This window comes from Carassius gibelio, chromosome B8, assembly GCF_023724105.1.
Source record: "Carassius gibelio isolate Cgi1373 ecotype wild population from Czech Republic chromosome B8, carGib1.2-hapl.c, whole genome shotgun sequence".
Lineage (NCBI taxonomy): Eukaryota > Metazoa > Chordata > Actinopteri > Cypriniformes > Cyprinidae > Carassius > Carassius gibelio.
In genome coordinates, this window is record NC_068403.1 from 12980649 (window position 1) to 13002251 (window position 21603).

Consider the following 21603-nt stretch of genomic DNA (forward strand, 5'->3'; position numbering starts at 1 on the left):
TTCTGTCAAATTAATGACAATTGTCCTTAACTGTCCTAAAAAAAGCTTCATTATCTTTAAGTAAAGTGTATTTATTTTCATTTTGGAGCGAAATATGATACTAAAATTTAGTTTAAATGTACTACTTGATGAAAAGTTTCGTGAGGTTGAGTTTCTACATGATTTTAGAGGATTTTCCTGGGATATTGACAAAACACGTTCAGCCACACCCTGTTCCACACATTGAAATGAATGCTGTATGAATATCAATACATGCAGCTGAAACCAGTTACTTCAGACATGAGTGGCTATAAACTGACATTTTAGTTATTCTGATCTTCCTATTATGTCTCTGAGCTGATAAACCCAGTAAACACGTTTTGACAATTTGTGGATGTGTGCGAAACGTGATTTTACTCTTTACTGCAATCCCTAAAATCGACTAGCTGAAAAAAAGTGTGCATTCCGGAAGGGGCTTATAAAAGAATCTATTTTGTCTGTCGGTTAGGATAAGATAGTAACATAAGTTGAACTAACGATCAAAAGCGGTAACTAAACTAACTGCATCAGCCTTTTTGTTACTGCATTAAACCAGTCATGCGTTCCTTTTATTCCATTGTTTTAGGCTGCAGCGCATTTGGCCGTCCACGCCCCTGTGGTCTCCGTAGAATAACACCATATAAATAATCATTAAAAAAATCATTTTTTTAAGTAGAACCAGTGGCTTCTATTGTCACATCTTGTACATACAAGCCTATGTTTCTCGGAACATGCTAAGCATATTCAGTCACGTAGCACATGTAGGCAGTTGCCAGGTCGTCTGACCAATGAAAAGGCATGAAATATTGCTAAATTTTGATCAGGCAAACGTATTGGTTGGACTGGCATGTAAACACGTTTTCCTCTTAAACCAAACCCCTAGATAAGCGACGCAGCAGAACCCACCTCTTATTGGTTTAATAAACTGTCAATCATTATAAGTCTGGCATTTGATTGGTTAATAAGACAGCTTGCGCCCGACCACCGATGCCCTCAGCGAAGCAGTATCAGTTCCCACAGAAGCTATCTCGCACGCTGGGCAAGTACGAATGAAAGAAGTAAACAACTTTGTTAGTATAGTTTAGACATGGCTTGCAAAAAATTAGGCAGTTTAAGTAACGCAATGTGGCAAAGAAGCACCACATGCAGAGTTTCGCTGTGCGCAGGATTGAAAATTCCTGCTTTTGCTTGTGGAAGCTTCGCCTCGGCTGGTGCAACAATGAACGGACAGAACTGCTGCAAAGATGGACACAACTGTGGACCCACGACAAATTTAGCAGCTAATCATAGCCCTGCTGCAGCCGCGGTCACATCACACAGACACCAGATCGTGGGCAAAAATAGAGGCGAAGAATCTCTTACCAAATCTGGCAGGGCTTTCTCATCCACGGCCCCGCAGATCAACAATAAAACTTACTTGTGGGCGAGATACAATGAGATGAAACGGCTCGTGCACGGTATGTTGATTTTATTTGCGTTTTCAAATGTGATTTTGTGTAATCTCTGCTTTCATGGCAAAACATTCGTGCCCACTTTTCCTCCGCTCCAAAGAGGCGCTGGCCTCTGGACATTTTGTAAACAACTGCCAACTGCCATTCACATGTCCAATGCATGATCGACATTTTGTTAAACTTTTTTCAGGTGTAAAGACTTGATTTTTCATAATTACCTTGTTTGTGCACATAAGAAACCGTATTTGAAACATAACATGCTTATCAAAATGTAATAATAAACCTCAAATCTCCCTTTGCCGCCCCACAGATTTGATTCCTCCTGGGGTGTGCAGTCTTTTGAACCCTTCCACCATCTATGCAAACAATGAGGTGAACCTGGAAGAGGTGGACATCTACGGCTTTGACTATGATTACACGCTCGCGCTCTATTCCAGCGCGCTGGACGAGATGATATACAACAAGGCGCGAGAGTTCCTCGTGCAGCACTACAAGGTCCGAGAAAGATATTCAATTTAATGCCTTAAAAAACTGTTGGTTTGCATATTTATTTGTTATTACACCAAATAATTATAATGACCAAACTTTATTATGAAGTAAAACACATAACCAGTAAATAAACCCTTCACACAGAACCCGTTTGTGCAAATAAAAACGCGAGAGGCGGGGCTGTGGAATGAGGTCATTTAAAGAAAATAAAAAATGTTAGGAAACTTTCAAAGTTGAAGTTTTAACAATATCACGACGATTTTAGATCGCTGAAAAAATTCAACAACAGACAGCGTTTTTGTTTTAAAAAATGCAAGAAAAAAGTTACTTTTTTTTTAAGTCAACTTCTTTTAACTTTAGCGTCACGTTTTACAGCGCTGTGACGCAACGGTCAAACGGGTCAGTCTAGCCAGCGTGTTTACATAGAAAAATAATGGAAAGCAGTTGAATGCAAAACGCATTCTGTGTGAACGGTCCCTTCGTCTAAGAGGACATTGTAAAGAATACGTTTTTGCTTTTAAAATGAAAAAGCAAAATTGAAAAAAAAAAAAGCGAAGCCCTGGAATATGAAAAAAAAAACACAAGGTCTCAATCTTTTATCTTTTTAATTAAAAAAAATCATTTTTAGAAGGCTTTTATGCTTGAGGCGCTGCAAAAGACGCGAGCGAAACAGTCAAAACATGTCCATCTAGCTCATATTAGTGTAGAAAAACAGTGTTGTGGAAGACAAAAACGTGTTTTGTGTGAACGGCCCCTAATGCATCAGATGTGTCATGGGCTTTTGGCTCAAGTCTTCAGATTATGTGTAGTTCTGTTATGCTTAATTCTTCTAATGATGGTCATGTGGAGTGGGGGGTGAGGGGTTAAAGGTTGGCATGTTTGAGATAACTCAACTTTTGTTTCTTTCACTAGTATCCCGAGGGAATCAGTAAGTATGACTATATTCCCAACTTTGCAACTCGGGGACTTCACTACGACATCCAAAAGGTGCATTTAACATTCTTTGTTTGAGTTTTTGCAGTTTTTAATTGTAGTTGTGCAATAAAATTAATATAACTTTTTGTATTATTATTGTAATGACACAGGGACTACTGATGAAAATTGATGCCTTCCATTATATCCAGTTGGGCACTGTTTATAGGTACATTGATCCTCATTTGATCAATTTAATCAGTGAGTTTGTATGGAGAATTGTGTTATGTAATTCTCAGGCTTTGTTTCTTGTATTCGCAGGGGTCTGAAGCCTGTCCCTGATGATGAGGTCATGAAACTCTATGGAGGTTCAAATCATGTTCCCCTCCACCAAGTCAGTGGATTTTACGGCAAGGTGATTGTTCCACATTGCATTTTCATTTAATCAAATTTGATTTCAATTTACACTCGAGAGAGAGCCCATGTTTACATGGTGTTATTGGCATGCTTACATTTTGTGCCTCATTACTAAGAGGTCATTCAGGCTAAAGTGGTGCCACCCTGTTAGGAGCTCCGATCTGATTTTGTGTGTCCAGTCACCATGAGTAAGTGGCTGTGCGCTATATATCTACAACAAAAACATTACAGTCCTTTTCTTTATCAGATGGCACGTTCTTCTCTGCAGGATTTCAATGGTCATGGGAAACGCATATGTATCAAGGAATTAATTAATTAATTAATTAAGGTTTTTTTGCATGCTCATATATATTAATGAATCTTGTTATGCTCTATTTCTAAATGTTTCATTAGCTAAATATGGCTTTTGGAAGCAGAAAACTTGCTTGCCTGGTATTGACCGACTTCGGAACAACATAATTTTTTGTCAAACCTTTGAAGTGGTTTGCAAATCTGTATGAATGATTCATTAGAGTAGTGGTGCTGATAAGGTTACAGGAAGTAATGAAAAGGTAAATCATAAAATGCAAACTTTGTTGTGAAAAAATGTATATCCACAACTATCCTGTTAAATTGTTCACGCTTTGATTTTTATGTCAAAGCAATGTAGTTTAACCTAGTTTAAAATATTTGTAAAAATTGAAAAAAAAATTATGTTTGATATTATGGACACACATGGTTACTTTTTTAACAATACATTTTTAGCCGCCTGTTAGATTGTCATTTAATGTCCAATTTAAAGTCAGTCGAGAACTAATGAAATGAAGATTCGTTCAGAATTTATTTAATGACTGATTTGGTCATGCACATTCGTGGCTCTGGAAATGTTTTTGTTAAATACTGGTTAACATTTTTTTGTTTGTGTGAGGTTTTAGACTAAAATGGTCATTAAAATATATGACCTTCAATTTCCTCGCAATAGACCAACAGTCTTTCAACTTCTCTTAGAGAAGGCATGTCATTTACGTATAAAGAAGCTTCACTTATTCATTACTGTTGTAAAATACATATGACTCATGCTTATTATTATTATTATCTGTTCCAGGGCCCCAAAATGAAGCAGTTTATGGATGTGTTCTCCATCCCTGAGATGACTCTCTTGGCTGCTGCGAACGATTACTTCATCTCAAATGACATAGAGTACGACCCAGTGCATCTCTACAAAGATGTCTCAGTACGTATGAAGTCAATATGCCCTTCATGAATCCTGATCAAACCACTTGTGTTCCTGACGGTTAATAGCATTTGCACAATAAAGCCAGGCTGTTTTTATGGACTGTGGGAATAGTTTACAAACTGCTTTTGTAATTTAAAACCGTGAGAGCTGTTTCTTGTCTGTCGATTTGTAAACTCTGAAGTCAAGCCGAGTGGGTCTTTTCTTCTGCCTGTGGTTAAGTGCAGCTGACTGATTTGTTTTCATTCAGCCCAGATCACGGTGGTCCTGAATTGGGTTATAGAGCCAATTCGTTTTTTCATGCTGTTTTGGCTCAGTTTACTTGGAGAATGTAGTCTTGTCTTTCACTTCTGCTTTTCAGCCCCACTCGAAACTCCTCCTAACTCAAGCTTTGGATATTTAGTAAAAAATAAAAATCGTAACTGAGCAACAAATGGCCAAAATCAAAAATTTGTCAGAGCTCCAAAGTTTGTCAACAAGAATCAGATGAATTCTTTTGCAGTATGTGGGTTTGCCGTATTAACACTTTCTTGTGTGCTTGTCAGGAAGTAAAGCGTCAGTTGCGCTTGTTTATCTATAAGCGCAGCTTTTCGAACTGTCCGCGCTGGTAGAACAGATTGTACTGTACCCGCCGCAGTGTGACGTGTGGCTACGTAAGCTGTGACAGGGAACAGGAAACCTGGCAGCAGATGTAAATAAAGTTTGTGATTAGATCGGTTTTAAAATCATTTTTGCAAACAAAGGGGGAAAAAGGAAGTAATAAAAAAAGAGAATAGAAAGTATTACCCACTCCAGGGTAAGGCTAAAATTTGTCTAATGTTAGTTTAATACTATTAACATGCACATCATAACCCCGTCTTCTAGGCAAGCACAAATGGTACCCACTAAATAAAAAATAAAACAATGTAATTGCGACTTTTTATCTCATAATTTCTACTCTCTCTCGCAATAGTGAGTTTATATCTAAATATCAAAAAATAAAAAAACAAGAACATTACATTATCCAAGAACATGATAACTGGCTTCATTCTAGCGTGAGTTTAAGCACCCTCAAAAACTCTTAAACACAAATCGACTCAATCTCCATTGACTTTCTATAGCTTTTCATTTCTGACTTAGAACAAAAAAACAGAACAATGTTTAAAACTGCTATGTGACTAGGTGTATAGTAAACAAGCTAAAAATCACTTGCTCTGTTTTTTGTTACAAGTCAAGGAAGCAGCTTCCTGCAATTGAAAGTCAATGGAAAGTGTTTGATTGCCCCCCCCCCCCCAGTGTGGGTGTGGCCTGGCTTTGGATGGCAACTTGCAGGGAGGGTGGGACATTCACCCTTTACTGATATATTTTCCAAAATCTCCTATTGCACCTTTAAGCACTGGATTGTTAAACTCTTATAGTTTGAGAAATATGAGCACTGAATTAATGGATGAATTCTGTCTTTTCAGGATGCAATTGGAATGGTGCATATCAAAGGTTACATGTACAAATGGATCATGCAAGATCTTGGTGAGTATGAACAAATAGTATTATGTGCATTACCCAAACATGTGGCACAAAAATGGCTTAAAATCTTAAAGTAAGAAATGCACTGAGCCAAGTAAAAATCATTTTCTTGAAACCTGAAGCTAATGACAACCAGACTAGAAGTTGACTCTCCCCCACCCAGTCTGTGCAGTGCATGTATGTGTATATGGGTGGAAAGCAGTCTTTTTTTTTTTTTTTCAGAGCAAACTGTTGCATAATCTGACCTCTATGGAGAATTAGATTTTGAAGCGAGCAGTTCTGCTGGGCTAGCACAGCCTAATCTTTGGTTTTAATGTTTGTTGTATCCCTGTGGACAATCAAAGATTTCCCATTGCAGTATAAACACTTTGTAGGCAAACAGTAAAATTGCTTTGATCCGATTCTGTATTCCATTCATCATAGTCTGCAAAAAATGACTGATTTGGTTTTAGTCAGAATAGAATAGACTTGGTTTTAAAAGGCACTCTCTTTTTTTTCTTCTTCCTTTTGTGGCCCCTTTTCCTTCCTTATTCGGTCCCCAGAGAAATACATTCTCCGAGGAGACGAAACGTACGCTGTGTTGCACCGGCTGGCCAGTCAGGGGAAGAAGCTTTTCCTTATTACCAACAGCCCCTTCAGCTTTGTGTGAGTTTCTTTTCTGTTTCTTTATTATATTCAGCAGATTAATTCATAAACGACCTCAAAGTAAAACTCAGAATTTCTTTAACATAGTCATACGTTTAAACATAAGCTTATTTATTTATATTTATTATTTTTGCACTAATTGTTATGTAATTGTTTGGTTTTTTTTCAGCGATAAAGGCATGAAGTACATGGTTGGAAAGGAGTGGAGGGACTTCTTTGACGTTGTCATTGTTCAAGCTGACAAACCTCATTTTTTTAATGACTGCGTAAAGTAAGTTTATGCTTTGTTTATGGAAAATATCTTGTTTACAGTCATTTCAGAGTTCTGCTTTAAAATGTTTAATTGTGCACTTTAAATGAGGTGATTCATATTACAATCCTATTCAAACATTTAAAGCTGCATTTATTTGATTAAAAAAATGTACAACTGTAATAGTGTAAAATATTAAGTTTTTGTTATAATTCATTTTTAAATTCAATTTATTTCTGTGATTCAAAGCAACCATTACGCTAGTCTTCAGTGTCACATGATCCTTCATAAATCATTCTGATATGCTGATTTTGTACTCAAAAACCATTTATTATTATTATCATTGTTGAAAACCATAGTGCTTCTTAATATTGTTGTGGAAATGGTTATAAAGTTGCAGTATGCTTTGATTTAATGGAAAGCAAATTTGAGAAGTCTTTTATGAAATTATAAATATGTCGCTTATGATCAACTTACCATCCTTGCCAAATAAAAGTATTTGTTTGTTTCTTTTTTTAAAAACTGACTGACCCCAGACTTTAATGGATAATAAACAGTAATGTACTGGTTCCCAATAACGTTTTATTTTCTCCAGCATGAGAGTTTTTAGTTTTATACTTTGCAGTGATTTAAAGCATCTCTATTTCTTCATTTCCCAGACCATTTAGACGTTTGGACAGCAATGGAGACTTGCAGTGGGATAGAATCAAGAGTTTGGATAAGGGACAGATCTATAAACAGGTAACCGATTAGTTTCGCCCTGAATCACGTCTGTTTATTCTGGTAAGATGATTATGAGCAATATAGGCCGATGAGAAGCTTTTAGTTGGTACATCATTTATGCTGACTCATCTCTGAGTCTGGGTAAAGTCAGAGATTACAAATACATCTGGTAAAAAAAATCTGAATTACTGGGAAATTTTAAAGTCCACAACGTGCAAAAACATGTTATTTTAAAGTCTACGTGCTTAACATTTTCCTCTCCCTGTGAGAATAAACCCAAAATCTTTCCAGCTCAGCAGTGAGTGTCTGTTAATTGTAGAATGATTTATCCACTTAATTTGGCTCTTTCATTTGGAATCAGTAGAAAAGAAAGTGGCTAGGTCAACTTCAGACTGAACGGAAAATCAGTTAAACACCGTTTAGTGTTGTCAGACACATACAAACGGATTCAGCTGACGAGAACAGAGTCTGAGCCTGACTACATGTCCACCCTCAGGCAAGATGAAGTTAAAGCAGCATATGTAAACCATCCCAAATTGGGAAAGACTTATGGGAAAGTTCCTTGGCAGGAAACCTAGAGCAAACTGTTCCTGCCATACTAAACAACCAATGAAAAGTCTGTTGACTCGTTGCTTCCAGAAATCCGAAATAAGTAAAGAGGGGAAAAAACTGCAGCGCGTTGTCATTTCTAGTTCAAAACCTAGAAACTACAAATCAATCGCAATATTAGCAGCTAGTTAATAAAACTGCCATTGTTTTGCTTTGTTTCAGGGAAACCTTGTGGATTTTCTGAAGTTAACAGGATGGCGAGGATCCAAGGTTTTTTATTTTGGAGATCATCTCTACAGTGACTTGGCAGTGAGTCATCATCACGCTTCTGTTTTGTTCACATTTGTTGCGTTTGTACTCTTTCTGCTCAGTGATTCCAACGACAGTGGAAGTAAATCTCAGCCTGTAGTTTTCATAATCACTGGTTTCCAGAGTCAAACAGGAACCGTAAACGTTAAAAGGTTCTTGAAGTGGCTTATAGTCTAAACATCCTGTGTTCTGGCATTTTAGGATCTCATGCTGCGTCATGGGTGGAGGACGGGAGCGATCGTGCCTGAACTGGAGGTGGAGACTAAGGTGGTGAACACAGAGCAGTACGCTCAAAGTCTCACGTGGTTGCAGGCGCTCACCGGACTGCTGGAGCGCATGCAGGTACACAGTGTGGCTCTGAACTTCACCAACACTCTTCCTGTTTAGAATAGAAAAATATTCATCCTGATGAATGTCTACTTTTCTATTCAGTTTCATGTTGAACTAAAAAAATATATAATTAATTATTCAAACTTTCCTCATTTTCTTAACTTTAAAAATATCTCAGTATATCTAAATATTATAGTATCTCCGTAAGTGAGTTTCTGGAAGACAAATCAGAGCAAAATAAACAAGTTTGCATTACATGTGCTTCTACAGTATATGGTTGCATAGGAAAGACCTGATGGGTTTGGCAGCGGTCCATTCGCTTTACATTGATCTAAATTGATTGTTCTAGAATGCATTCAACCCCATATTCTCTCAAGGTTTTTAAATATAGAAAGGTTATAAAAGGAATCAAATGTCAAATTGAAACATACATTGTTACTATAAAATCCATATCTGTATCACCTGAAGTGATCAGTTTTCATGCTCAGCAAGTTTGTCTTTTTTAGGTTATTTGATTTAAAAAAAAAAAAAATACAGGAAAATGTGATACTGTGAAATATTATGATTTCCGATTTTTTTGTTTTGAATGTAATTTAGAATGTGATTTATTCCTCTGATTGTAAATCTGAAATATTATTCATTTTATATTTATTAATTTATATATATATATATATATATATATATATATATATATATATATATATATATATATATATATAAATTAAAAGTCTATGATGTATTTTGTTTAATCTTGAGGACATCTTCCAAAAGTTCTCCTTGTGGATCTGCAGAAAAAACATTTTCTTTGGACAAGTGACTTATTTCTGTCTTGGTTTTCAGATGTATCGGGACCCTGAGTCCAAGAAGGTTCTGCAGGAGTGGCTGAAAGAGAGAGAGGAGTTACGGTGAGTGAAACAAGACAAAAAGACAAAATCTTGAACTCACTTGATGAACAGATCAAGGACTATAGCGATTGTAACCATCTCCCAATTTCCTTTCACAGGGCAGTCACCAAGAACCTCTTCAACCCTCACTTTGGCAGCATATTCCGTACCTGTCACAACCCCACATACTTTTCCCGCCGCCTGTGCCGTTTCTCAGACCTCTACATGGCCTCTATCAGCTGCCTGCTGAACTACGACCTCTCATACACCTTTTACCCTCGCCGAACACCCCTGCAGCACGAAGCCCCGCTCTGGATGGACCAGCTCTGCACTGGCTGCATGAAGACTCCCTTCTTAGAAGAGATGGCCCATATTCGTTAAAACCGCCAAAGGTTTAATGTGCAAATATAAACTGGAAATTGAAAGGAGGGGGGGGGGGGGTGTTTGTGTCTCTGTAGCATTGGAGACGTGGCACTTTTGCTTGAACGCCACATACAATGGGGCCACCTGCTGGATGTTATGTTACAATGCATCTCAGTGTTCTCAAGCCTTGGACAGCTTAAAACGGGCTTGTTAATGAACTTAACCTTGTGTTCTTATCTCTAACTTTTTATACATTGGATGCTATTGCATTACGTCTTACTAATCATAGTTAGATGATAAGTGGTTTACAGTTCTCTCTTTTTTTGGTTTTATAGATTAAACCTGTATGTCATGAGTTTTGTAGTTGCAATAGGGTGATGTTTGTATTAACATGAATCAAGATAGCAGGAGGAATGAAACTATACTTGGGGTACACAGACTTTTTTTTTATTCTGGTAGGCCAAAGTATTAAGCCGCTGGCCAAAAATGCACAATATGAGTTACAAATACAGTAGATCTAATTACAAGTAAGATTAGGTCAAATAGCTAAATAGATTTGGTGTTTTAATGTTACTTACCTTCCCCACACTACAGTAATAATGTAGCCAAGCCTCATAAAAAAGTTTAAAGTTTAAACATGCGCAAGTAATACCAGCCTCCACCACTTATTATTTAGTACAGAAATTATTATTATTATTATTATTTTTAATGACAGCTGTATTTAAATACATTGAAGATCCTGGAGGGCCAAACCAAATGCTGTTGTTATTTTTGACTTTGCAAGCCCTCACTGTTTGTGGTTTTAGACTAAGCTCCTGTACAATCAGAGCATTGTTTGCTTACAGTTGAATCTGTGTATAGCTATGCTGCTAAATTCAGTTTTCCAGGAGCAAGAACAATGTCATCATTTGTATGTACTTGCTCTACAATTTATAAACTCAAATAAAAGGCTTTGTATTTATATTGGTCATGTTGGTTTGTTTTAACTTTAATGAATGAAACGTACAACCCACATCTTTTAAAAGTTGTGGGAAAAAAAATTAAAAAGGCGAGTTATTACTAAAATAATGATTTTCAATGTAAATATTGTTTTATAATGTAATTTATTCACATGATAGAAAAAAGCCATTACTCCAGTTTTCAGTGTTGCATGATCTTTAAGGAATCATTTTAAAAGATGTAATCTTGTCAATGTTACAAACAGCGTATTAGTTTTGAGGAAAAGAACCTTGATGCACTTCCATTCAGGAGTTTGGGAATTTTTAGGAAATGTATACTTTTATTCAGCTAAGGTAGAAATGGATCAGAATTGAATTTCATCAAATAATCAACAACAAAAAAAGTATAAGTATATTAACAAAATCATCGACGAGTAGCTCTCTGAGATATAAAGATTTTTTTTCTTCTATATTTGACCCTCTAACTTTAGCACTCACTATTCTTATTATATTCTTTAAAAAAAAAAAAAATCTAAATACCGTTCTAATCTTTTTGTAATCTATTTTATTTTTATTTATTATAAAATTATAAAAAATAAAAAAGACCTCTAACAATAGCTTGCTCTATTCTTTTTCTATTCTATCTGTTTTATTTTTATTATATTATTTAAAAGCCTTTGCTACGTGCACTTCGTTTGAGCTAACTGAGGCTTGTTATAGCACTTATGTATCAATGCTCTTTTGTTGTTTTGATTGCTTCCATTGTCTTCATTTGTAAATCGCTTTGGATAAAAGCTTCTGCATCTAAATGACTAAATGTAAATAAACGAAACTGCAATGTAAACAGAGGAACTATGTTGCGTTTAATTATATGGTCTACAACTACGTCGGATGCGCAGCTGCCAAGTAGCTCGCCGTGATCGTATAGTGGTTAGTACTCTGCGTTGTGGCCGCAGCAACCCCGGTTCGAATCCGGGTCACGGCAACATCATAAAGGCAAGCTGAATTATTTTGACTGTTTGTGCTATGGTACTTGTGCCTAATGCTACTTCTTGATGTAATCCAAGTCAAGTAAAGTGTAGATATATATGCTTATGAAAAAACTTGAGAATATTTTATTTATTACCATATAGCTTAATACTATTTGCCATCGGTAAATGTAAGACATATAAAACAACCCAATTCAAATAATAGCTAAATGTCTGCATTTGTCTGCCCGTAAATCATCGTTGAATATTTTGTTTTCTTTTTGTTCCCCGAAGAATCCAATGATGTAATGCCAAAGTGGCGTCATATCCTGTTGCTGTCAACTCACGTAGCAAACGCAATGCCTTTTTACTTATGTCACAATTATTGAGCCAAAGAGACGAAGCTCTGAAACCTACCAGAACTGTCATAAAATACAGTCAAACATTTAAAATTATAAGACACGTAAGCCTTTTGCTGTCTTGGACCGGGGCTTTTATTTTGAAACGTGTCAGCAGGATATTCAATGTTTTCATTGAACCTGCCTAGCAGTGAGAGAGGGGGTAACGGGTAACCGCATCCATTTGTTATTGTACTTTTAATTTAATTTTTTTATTGGATGACGACAACACATCTCTGAACGGGACCCTCAAAGCGGACTACCCACCATGTCGGCTGAGGAGGAGAGGGGGGTAGTTCGTGTCAAAGTCAAGGTGAGAAATTGTGGGGATCGAGCAGCGGCAGGTACAAACCCTAACACACACACACACACACACACAGACAGCGAGATGAAAACACAATAACACACACAGTCCAGCCAGGCCAGGAGATACTGTCTGGTTGCGTGTCTGTGTCTGTCAAAGGGTTTTTCAAACAGTCCTAGTCTTCATGTCCATCGCTTGACTTCGCTGGCATCTGTTTACAAATCGTGATCGAATCTTCATCTTTCGTTTACTGGGCAGACGTGCATTCTTTAAGGGTGTGTGTAATAATCGTATTGCTTCTATCCTTGGGTGACACGCTTTTTGTAGAAATATGTTCATTTTTCGTTCTATTTTTCGTTTGTTTTAGTTATGTTTTGTTGTTCGTGTCATATAATTGTTTGACATATACACGTCAATCATAGACAGTTACGTCGTTATCATTCTGTTATTGTAATAGTGTTTATGTTTGAATATTTATTAGTGAAGCCACGTCGTACAGAGAAAAATTACACCAATATATCCCGCTGATAGTGAGTCATGTTTGCTTTCTAGTGTCACATGATCAACCTGCCATGAATTCCCTCGCTTGTTTTTCAGTCGTTTCTCAGGTCTGCTGTAATGAATACGAAAAGCAGTGTATCCGCTTTTTGAAAGGTATGTAGGTATTGTTTCAGATACAGACCTAAGAGAACCGCCATGAATGATTAAATGGCACTTAACATGTTGGCCCATTTTTAAACAGCACCTTTATTTCTTTAAGAAATCTGTTTAGACGAAAATGTAGGTCACTGGATTTTAGTATAATCACAGTGAACTTTTGATTAATTACTGCCACGACTAATTCTTGAGACATGGGATAAAAATGATCTTCTATTTTAATCTCAAGATTACACAATTGCTCAGTTATATATTTGTAGGCTACATGCATGTTTTTTTTTTCTTGTCAACTGCCATGCAGCTTGTACATAAGTAAAAAAATATATATATTTAATACCTATGAAATATTAATATGTAGGAAATATGGTTATGTCAGTGTTTTCAAGATTTTCTGTGCCTGACCGTGATGACTGCATATCAGTTTGAAACCACCCTGTAACATCAATTTATTAGTTCATGAAAGTGAATACTAGATTTAATATGATGATAGTCATGATTTATGCCAGATAACTTGTTTCTCACAGTGTCGATCCATAATGATACATAGTTATTGTCAACTAAAACGATTCATTTTCAATAACTAAAACAAAGCTAAACAACACAAAATATAAATATTAAATGAACATTTTTAGAATTTAACTAAGGTTGAGTAACTATTAAGTTATAATGTAACTATTATAATTTTAAGTACTAAAACTACTAAAACTGAAATAAACACAAAAACATACAAATTGACTAAACTTAAAATATAAAAGTAAAAGAATTCAAAATATTAATAAGTGCTATAATACTGAAATAACAAGTAAACCACATTTTGGCATGGGAGGGAGAAAAAAAAGGTGGAGATACACTTACACACAAGTGATTATTTCTGAACAATTAGATTTTTTTCCTTGAATAAGTTTCATATCTTGATTTGTCCCAAAACTCAAGAGTCAGTATCAAATGGCAACCAAAGTTACAAATTTTGGAATAATAAAATAATTTTGGTTCAGTGTGAACCTGGACAGATGTGCTGCAGTATGGTCTGCTTGGGATAGATGACCTTGTCATGCCGTGCTTTGCAGGTGTTTAAGCACGTGTTTGTAAAGATCAAACGCAAAGCAGTCTGTACAGCCAGAGTCAGTTTCCCATTGCTGGTTGCAACACTGATAGAAACTCAACAGGCAGTAAATCCATCTGAATAAATAATGTGTCACCTGATTAGGTGATTTGCATTTCAGAGGATGAAGTGATTAGCCTTTCGGGACCTTGAGATAATTAACAAAGCTGGGTTATGTAAAATAGGCAGTGTTACCCGTTTCCTTTGTTTTTCTAAACTTGTACTTTTAAAATCTGTCTGTTTGCAGAAGTGTGAAGGGGTGTTACCAGTGGAGTTCCGCTCCTTTGCTGTTGATCCTCAAATAACCTCACTGGAGGTTTTGCAGCATATCCTGATACGAGCATTTGAGCTCAATGGGTGAGTATGAAATTGCAAAATGTATTTGTTTTGTGCTAATTGTCATTGTAATTGCTAGATCTATAAAAAATACAGTGGTAACTTTTTATGATTGTTTAATAGCAATGATAATTCAGTGCACTGCAGTTAACATAGATGGCTTTTTTTTTGGTTCCCTGTAGGAAACGCAACTTTGGGATCAGTTACCTGTCCCGTGACCGCGGAGGAGTGGAGGTTTACGTGTCTCTGCTGTCCGACTGGGATTTAGATGCAGCGTTTGTCAGTGCAGCAAAGCCTTTCCTCCAGCTCAAGATGGACATCAAACCATCAGAGGACAGTGAGTGAACTCCACATCCTTCTATTGTGAACTATTAAAGGTCTGTCAAACTCAGTAGATTCTGAAAAGCTTTGACTGCTCTGCCTCCCTAATGATTTCTTCAGTTTAGCTATTCCCTAGTATTTAGCTATCAGTATTCTTTAATGATTTCCCACCATTTTCTTCCTAAGGTCCTGTTTTGGAGGATTGGGACATAATTAGCCCTAAGGATGTGATTGGCTCAGACCAGTTGCTGGGAGAGAAGAGGTCGTTGGCTTCTGCCGCACTTCCTTTCACACAGTCCCTGCTGTCCCAGGTTACTCATGATGTTCTTCACCCTATCAGCCAGCTCTTTTACCAGCTAGTGTCTGCTACAGTCAGTCAGATTCACAGTCTACTGCCTTGATACTGTAATTAATGGCAATTACCCCCAAACAGGTGAAGTCATTAGATATTTCAGTCTTTGTGCTCAAGACTTGTGCTCTTGTAAGAAGCAGCTTTGTGCTTACAAACTGATATATACATTTGAAGATAGAGGGAATATTTTCTGCATCTCACTGATAGCTAATAAATCATGGGCCAGATATCTTATGTGATAGGAGTGTTTGTTTCCACGTGTCTTCCACCTAATACCATAGATTTTTGCTAGAAGTCTATATAAATGGTGAACACTTTTATGTTTGTTTCTCAATTTGTAACTACCTTCACATGCAGGTGGGTCGCACTCTATCACGTGTGCAGCAGGCGTTGAGTTGGTCCTATGGGGAGGAGGTGAAACCATTTAAGCCTCCTTTAAGTGATGCTGAATTCCACAGTTACCTGAACAGCCAAGGTCAACTGACCCGACCAGAGGAACTTAGACTTCGTATATATCATGGTGGAGTTGAGCCATCCTTACGCAAGGTAACCAGACTGACTTTTGCATTTTTTAAAGGGTCCAAGAACTGCCTTTTGTTTTTTATTTCTTACTGTTCTCTGAGGTGCACTTAGAATGATATCAAGATTTTTTTCTTACTTTTAAAAGTATCATAATTTAAATGTAATCCTGTTTTGACCCCCTCATCTAAACGCTCTGTTTGAATAGACGTGGCAGATTGTTGACTCGGAAGTAAAAGCCTGCTAGTACAATTGTACATGAGTTTTAGCTTTGAATACAAATGATTATAGTTATTTATTTATTTATTTATTTTTATAATATTTATTTAATTAAAAGCTAATATAAAACTCAATCATTTGTTTTCAAGGCTGGAACAATATTTTACATAATTTATTACCATACTTTAAATTATGGATTATTTTCTATCATGTGTGCATAAAATAATAAAGTGTGCATTTAAAAAAAAAAAGCATTTTAAAGAGTCTGATGAATTAAAACTTGAATTTTTCTCTTCCATCTCTGTATTTTTGTGACAGGTTGTTTGGCGATACCTCCTTAATGTGTACCCAGATGGTCTGACGGGACAAGAGAGAATGGACTACATGAAGAGGAAGACAAGAGAGTACGACCAGCTGAAGAGCGAATGGACAGAACGGGTCAGCGCAGAGGACCTGGAGTTCATCAGGGGAAATGTTCTGAAAGATGTTCTTCGAACAGACCGGGCACATCCTTACTACGCAGGCTCAGAGGACAGCCCACATCTCACTGCCTTGACAGACCTCCTCACCACCTTTGCTATTACACACCCACAGGTAAACACGCAGTAATACCCTTCGATAACACTAGGATGTGCCTTTACCTCTGTGGGAAATAATCGATCCTCGTTTACATACACAGGTGTCTTATTGCCAAGGCATGAGTGACATTGCCTCGCCAATCCTCGCCGTCATGGACAACGAAGCTCATGCCTTTATCTGCTTCTGTGGCATTATGAAACGTCTTGAGGGCAACTTCCGCCCTGACGGACAACTTATGTCCATTAAGTTCCAGCATCTCAAGTTGCTTCTGCAGTACTCAGACCCTGAGTTTTATGCCTACCTAGTCTCCAAAGGTGCAGACGATCTGTTTTTCTGTTACCGCTGGCTTCTCTTGGAGCTGAAGCGTGAATTCGCGTTTGATGATGCCCTGAGAATGCTGGAGGTCACCTGGAGCTCCTTGCCACCTGATCCACCGGAGACAGAGGTGGAGCTTCTGGGGCCAGCGCTTGAGGCAGATCAGTCCAATGGCTCGCAGGATCTCCATCAGAATGTGGACATGGAGGAGATCGAAGAGAAGCAGACAGGAAGGCAGAGGAGACGTCACATGCTAAGACCGTCCCGAGAGGAGGCAGATGGGGGACGTAACTTCATCGTAGAGGAGGAGAAGGGGCCTCGGAAGGAAGGTGAAGGAGAGTATGGTGTAAATGACATGGTCAAGAATGATGTCACAGCTCCAACTCCCTCATTTGAGAAGCAGGCAAGTTTTGGGGAATTCAAGTACTATAGTGGCCGGAGCGAGGACAGCTTTGAGATGAATGAGAACGATTGCTCCGATCATATTTTATCTTCAGTACAGTTTCAGTCTGCACACTCCACATTGCCATTCTCGGTCCGTCAGTCCACAGAGGAAAGTGAGGATGACCCTGGAGAGCAGGAACCTCTTATCTGTAATCATACACCGTCTTCTCCAGGGCAAAGAGACTCTCCCAATGGGCAAGCAGCTTCCCCAGCATCATCTCTGCCTTCTAGTCTACCAAATTGGAAGAGTAGCTCAAATCATTCACCGGAAGCATCTAATTCTCCATCCAGCTGGAGAACAGCGTCTCCTGATGCCCTTTCAAAATGCACATCCTCTTCCTCTAGTGAAGACAAAGCCGTGTCTCCTGATAAACCTCCTGGGGGGTTCATGTCATCACAAGCTGTAATAAATGAAACTGGGGTTCAATCCCCATCGGTGGTCCCAGGGAAATCTCGACTGGTGTCTCCGTCGCAGGGTTCCAATCGTTCGCTTCTCTCTTCTCCTGTTTTACCCTTTGGCAAATCGCCCTCTTTGCCCAAAGCGTTCTCTAGCAATCTTCCCTCGCCATGCAGACCCACTGGGTCTGGCGTAACCTCTCCAAACACAAACAAACCAGAAGGAGGCACAATTAAACCCTGCTCGCTTCCTCCTCCTCAAGAGTTTGGGAAAGGGAATCCCTTCATGCTTTTCCTTTGCCTGTCTATCCTGCTGGAACATCGTGACCACATTGTTAAAAACAGCCTGGATTACAATGAGCTGGCCATGCACTTTGACCGCCTGGTCCGTCGCCACAACCTTGGGCGCATTCTGCAGCGAGCTAAAGCCCTCTTTGCAGACTACCTGCAGAGTGAGGTATGGGACTCGGAGGAAGGGGATGAAGTCAGCTTAGACTCCCCGACCACAGCGGCAACATCCCCCCAGACACCCACAAGTAGACCTCCTTTCCTTAATGTACAGCCCTCTCAGGGTGCCTTCCCGAATTCAACCTATAATCTGGCCAATACCATTCCCTCTCCAGTAACTCCTGTTGCACTCTCTCCATCTGATTCCTGAGTCTGTACAATAGTAGATTATCTTCAGAAACCAGCTCCGCACCACAAACGGACCCAGAAGCAAGTTTTACTGTACCTTTCCGAGTCACAGCATACCTTTGTGCTTTACACATGCTTAATAAGACTTGTATTGTTTTATGTTACCAACCAAAGCTTAGTGACTTTCTCATATCTCCTTTTTCCTGTCCAACAAGGCAAGCCCCTTTCATTGTACTGTATCTTTTTTTTAATTGCACTTTATTGATTGTCCTTTGGAAGGGCAGGCCAGTTTGTGTCTCGTTTCACTTTGTAAATACTTTCAAAAGGCACATTATGGACACGTTAACCCATTATAGTAACCTAACTTGCCTAAAACAAAGCAACAAGAATATACTGTTATTTATTTCTCTGTGTGTAATCTTTATTTTGGCAAAAATGGTGTTATCAGCATCCTCTTGAGGTTATGGTGGCTCTGTTGTTGTAGGGAGGAGAATGTTTACTCAAGTTTAGCTTTTGAGATGCTCTCTGAAATGCATTCATGAATTTGTTTGACATTGCCAGCAGCAAAGGTGTATTTGTTATACTGATACGTGTCATTTGTGCTTTGTGAGAACCTTAAGCCTTGACTTTTGTTTGTACGAAACATTTGAACAGAGATGAAGGTGCTGATGCATTATCCAGTATCCCATCAATGTGAAACCACCTGTTGTAGAACAGGTAACATTCAGCCCAATCTTGAATTGATCTCTGAACTACCAGGGGAAAACTTCTCCAGTGTCCAACAGCTATTTGACCTGTCAGCTGTAGTTCTACATGCAGTGGATGTTTTGGTAAAGCAGCACTCAACATGGAGAATGGCTGGTAATTTGGCTTCACTTATCCTCGCCTTGGTTGGAGAAGTGCCTCGTTTCACTGAATTAGGCAATTTTGTCTCTCTTTCTTCTGTGTTTAAATATAATTTAATTGCTTTTATCCTTCTTCCACCAAAGGTTTGTCTGTTCATTCGTTGCCATAACAACTTTATCATTAAGAGGCAACAATCAAGGATCGCTGCTGTCAAAAAAAAAAAGTATTGAGTATTACAAAAGTGTTTAATACCTTCAGCAAAATGCATTATCTTAGACTCATTCTTCTTGTCTTAATATCAAGTGTTCTTTTTTCTAAGTGCTAAAATGATAAACCTGCACATGGGACTAAAAAATGATTTTCCTGGAAAGTGGAACAGTGATAAGTCCTTGTACTTGTATGTTTGGATTGGTCCTGTATGGTAGTATTTTATTCAAACTCATGGAGAGACTTGCTAGATTGAATGCTTGCAATATTCCTATTTGTACAATAAATTCACTGAATATTAATTGATCAGTGACCTTTCTTTAGAAATCTCTGCTGGAATTGCATCTTAATCTGTGAGTGTTGATTTTTTTTTTTGGGGGGGGGGCATGGTAGCTGGTTTCTAGCTGGTCTAAGGTGGTAGATAATTTTAGACCAGCAACAAACCTGCAACTGACTTGTCGAGCTTTTTTTTTTATTATATATATAGTTTGATAGCTGGTCACTCGGCTAACAGCCAGCTACCATGGTCCAAAACACTGCAGTCCATTATGGAAGTGATTACCAAGAGAAAGCTTTCTTATTTAAAATATTTTTTTTGGTTATTGAGTGAAATGTGTAGATTTCCAAAATATTTAGTTTGAAATGGTTAGGAAAATAGTAAGTTTTGGAAACATGGTTGGTTTGACGAAATAACTTATTTAATGTATCTTTGGTTATTGGATAACTGTAAAAGCAATATTATTGGCACATGGCTTTTATGCCATTTTATTGTTTTGTTTTGCAAGTTTAAAGGGTTAGTTCACCGAAAAATGAAAATTATGTCATTAATAATTCACCCTCATGTCGTTCCAAACCCGTAAGACCTCCGTTCATCTTCGTAACACAGTTTAAGATATTTTAGATTTAGTCCAAGAGCTTTCTGTCCCTCCATTGAAAACGTATGTACGGTATAATGTCCGTGTCCAGAAAGGTAATAATTAAGCCATTACGTCGAGCACAAAAGAACCGGTGAACTGTTTTCTTCAACCGGTTTATTGAATCGAAATGTCTGGAAGAATCAGTTTGCGGAAAAGAACCGAACTTCACATCACTACTGGTGATCCGAAAACCGATGTAACCGGTTCTTGACTCGTGAACGGGATATTGGTTTATTTGAACTCAGAGGGAGTGTCAAACACATTAAAAAAAAAAAGTTAACATTTTAGTCATTTGTGGATTAATGCTTATTGGAAACAAGAACCGTTTCAAATTATTCAGTTCGATTTGGTGAACTGGTTCAAGAAGATCCGGTTACATCGAGTGATTTGTTCGCAAACCGGATATCACTTAACTGCTGTGTTTTGAACTCGCTCACAACAGTCCCGGAAGAGAAGACAATGCTGAATAAAGTAGTAGTTTTTGCTAGTTTGCTATATTGGTGGTTAAAACAAGAAACCTTTATTATGATCATTCATGTTTATTTCATGCTGTAACAAGTAAAGAGGAAGAGATGACCGTATTGCTTTATCTGAGATGCTTCAGCGATGTTTCGCTACACATTAAAGAGCCATGATGTATTATTATTAATGTATATCATAAAGAGCCGCATGTATTGTTTGAATTTCTTAAAAGAAATGACAACATTTGAGAGTGGAGGCTTTGTTTCATACCAAGTGTTTTGTTTGTCTCCACACTGTCAGTTTCCTCTTTGCTCCGCGATGTCAGTCTATGTTTTTGACCGAATGAAAACATGATGTAGGCTTTGGCGAGAGAGCCATGACTTTGTCGGGCATAGCAACAGAAAGGGGCGGACCTTTGCGACGGGTTTACGTTACGTGTAGAAAATAAATAAATAAACAACCATCAACTTAAACTCAAAGAAAACAATTTAATTTGCGATGTTTATTGCACAAAATAATGTACACAGTCATTCTGTTCTCTCGTTTCATGTTACAAGGCACAGGTTTATTTATTGAGACGATTGGAGGTTCTATGGCGTATTCCACTAAAAATAATTGTTTTGGATCAAAA

At 37.9% G+C, this 21603-nt stretch overlaps 2 protein-coding genes and 1 non-coding gene across 4 annotated transcripts; all 3 read left to right on the forward strand.

The window, feature by feature from the left end:
* Positions 1–999: 999 nt before the first annotated feature.
* On the forward strand, positions 1000–11015 carry nt5dc2 (5'-nucleotidase domain containing 2). Its single transcript, XM_052563610.1, has 14 exons — positions 1000–1475; positions 1780–1964; positions 2871–2945; positions 3044–3099; positions 3192–3285; positions 4372–4500; positions 5946–6006; positions 6546–6648; positions 6818–6919; positions 7558–7639; positions 8393–8479; positions 8681–8821; positions 9650–9714; positions 9813–11015. The coding sequence occupies exons 1-14, from the start codon at positions 1106–1108 to the stop codon at positions 10072–10074; spliced, it is 1812 nt and encodes a 603-aa protein (XP_052419570.1). The 5' UTR covers positions 1000–1105; the 3' UTR covers positions 10075–11015.
* Positions 11016–11907: 892 nt separating this feature from the next.
* On the forward strand, positions 11908–11979 carry trnah-gug (transfer RNA histidin (anticodon GUG)). Its single transcript has one exon. It is a non-coding gene; the product is annotated as a tRNA-His (tRNA).
* Positions 11980–12053: 74 nt separating this feature from the next.
* Positions 12054–19895, forward strand: tbc1d25 (TBC1 domain family, member 25). Of its 2 annotated transcripts, XM_052563815.1 has the most exons (8): positions 12734–12939; positions 13262–13318; positions 14671–14780; positions 14942–15096; positions 15267–15391; positions 15790–15978; positions 16489–16764; positions 16850–19895. In XM_052563815.1, exons 4-8 carry the CDS (start codon positions 15072–15074, stop codon positions 18560–18562), a joined length of 2328 nt encoding a protein of 775 aa, XP_052419775.1. In that variant the 5' UTR covers positions 12734–12939; positions 13262–13318; positions 14671–14780; positions 14942–15071; the 3' UTR covers positions 18563–19895. The 2 variants fall into 2 exon arrangements, with proteins under 2 accessions (XP_052419774.1, XP_052419775.1); XM_052563814.1 differs by lacking the exons at positions 12734–12939; positions 13262–13318 and adding an exon at positions 12054–12673.
* Positions 19896–21603: the final 1708 nt, after the last annotated feature.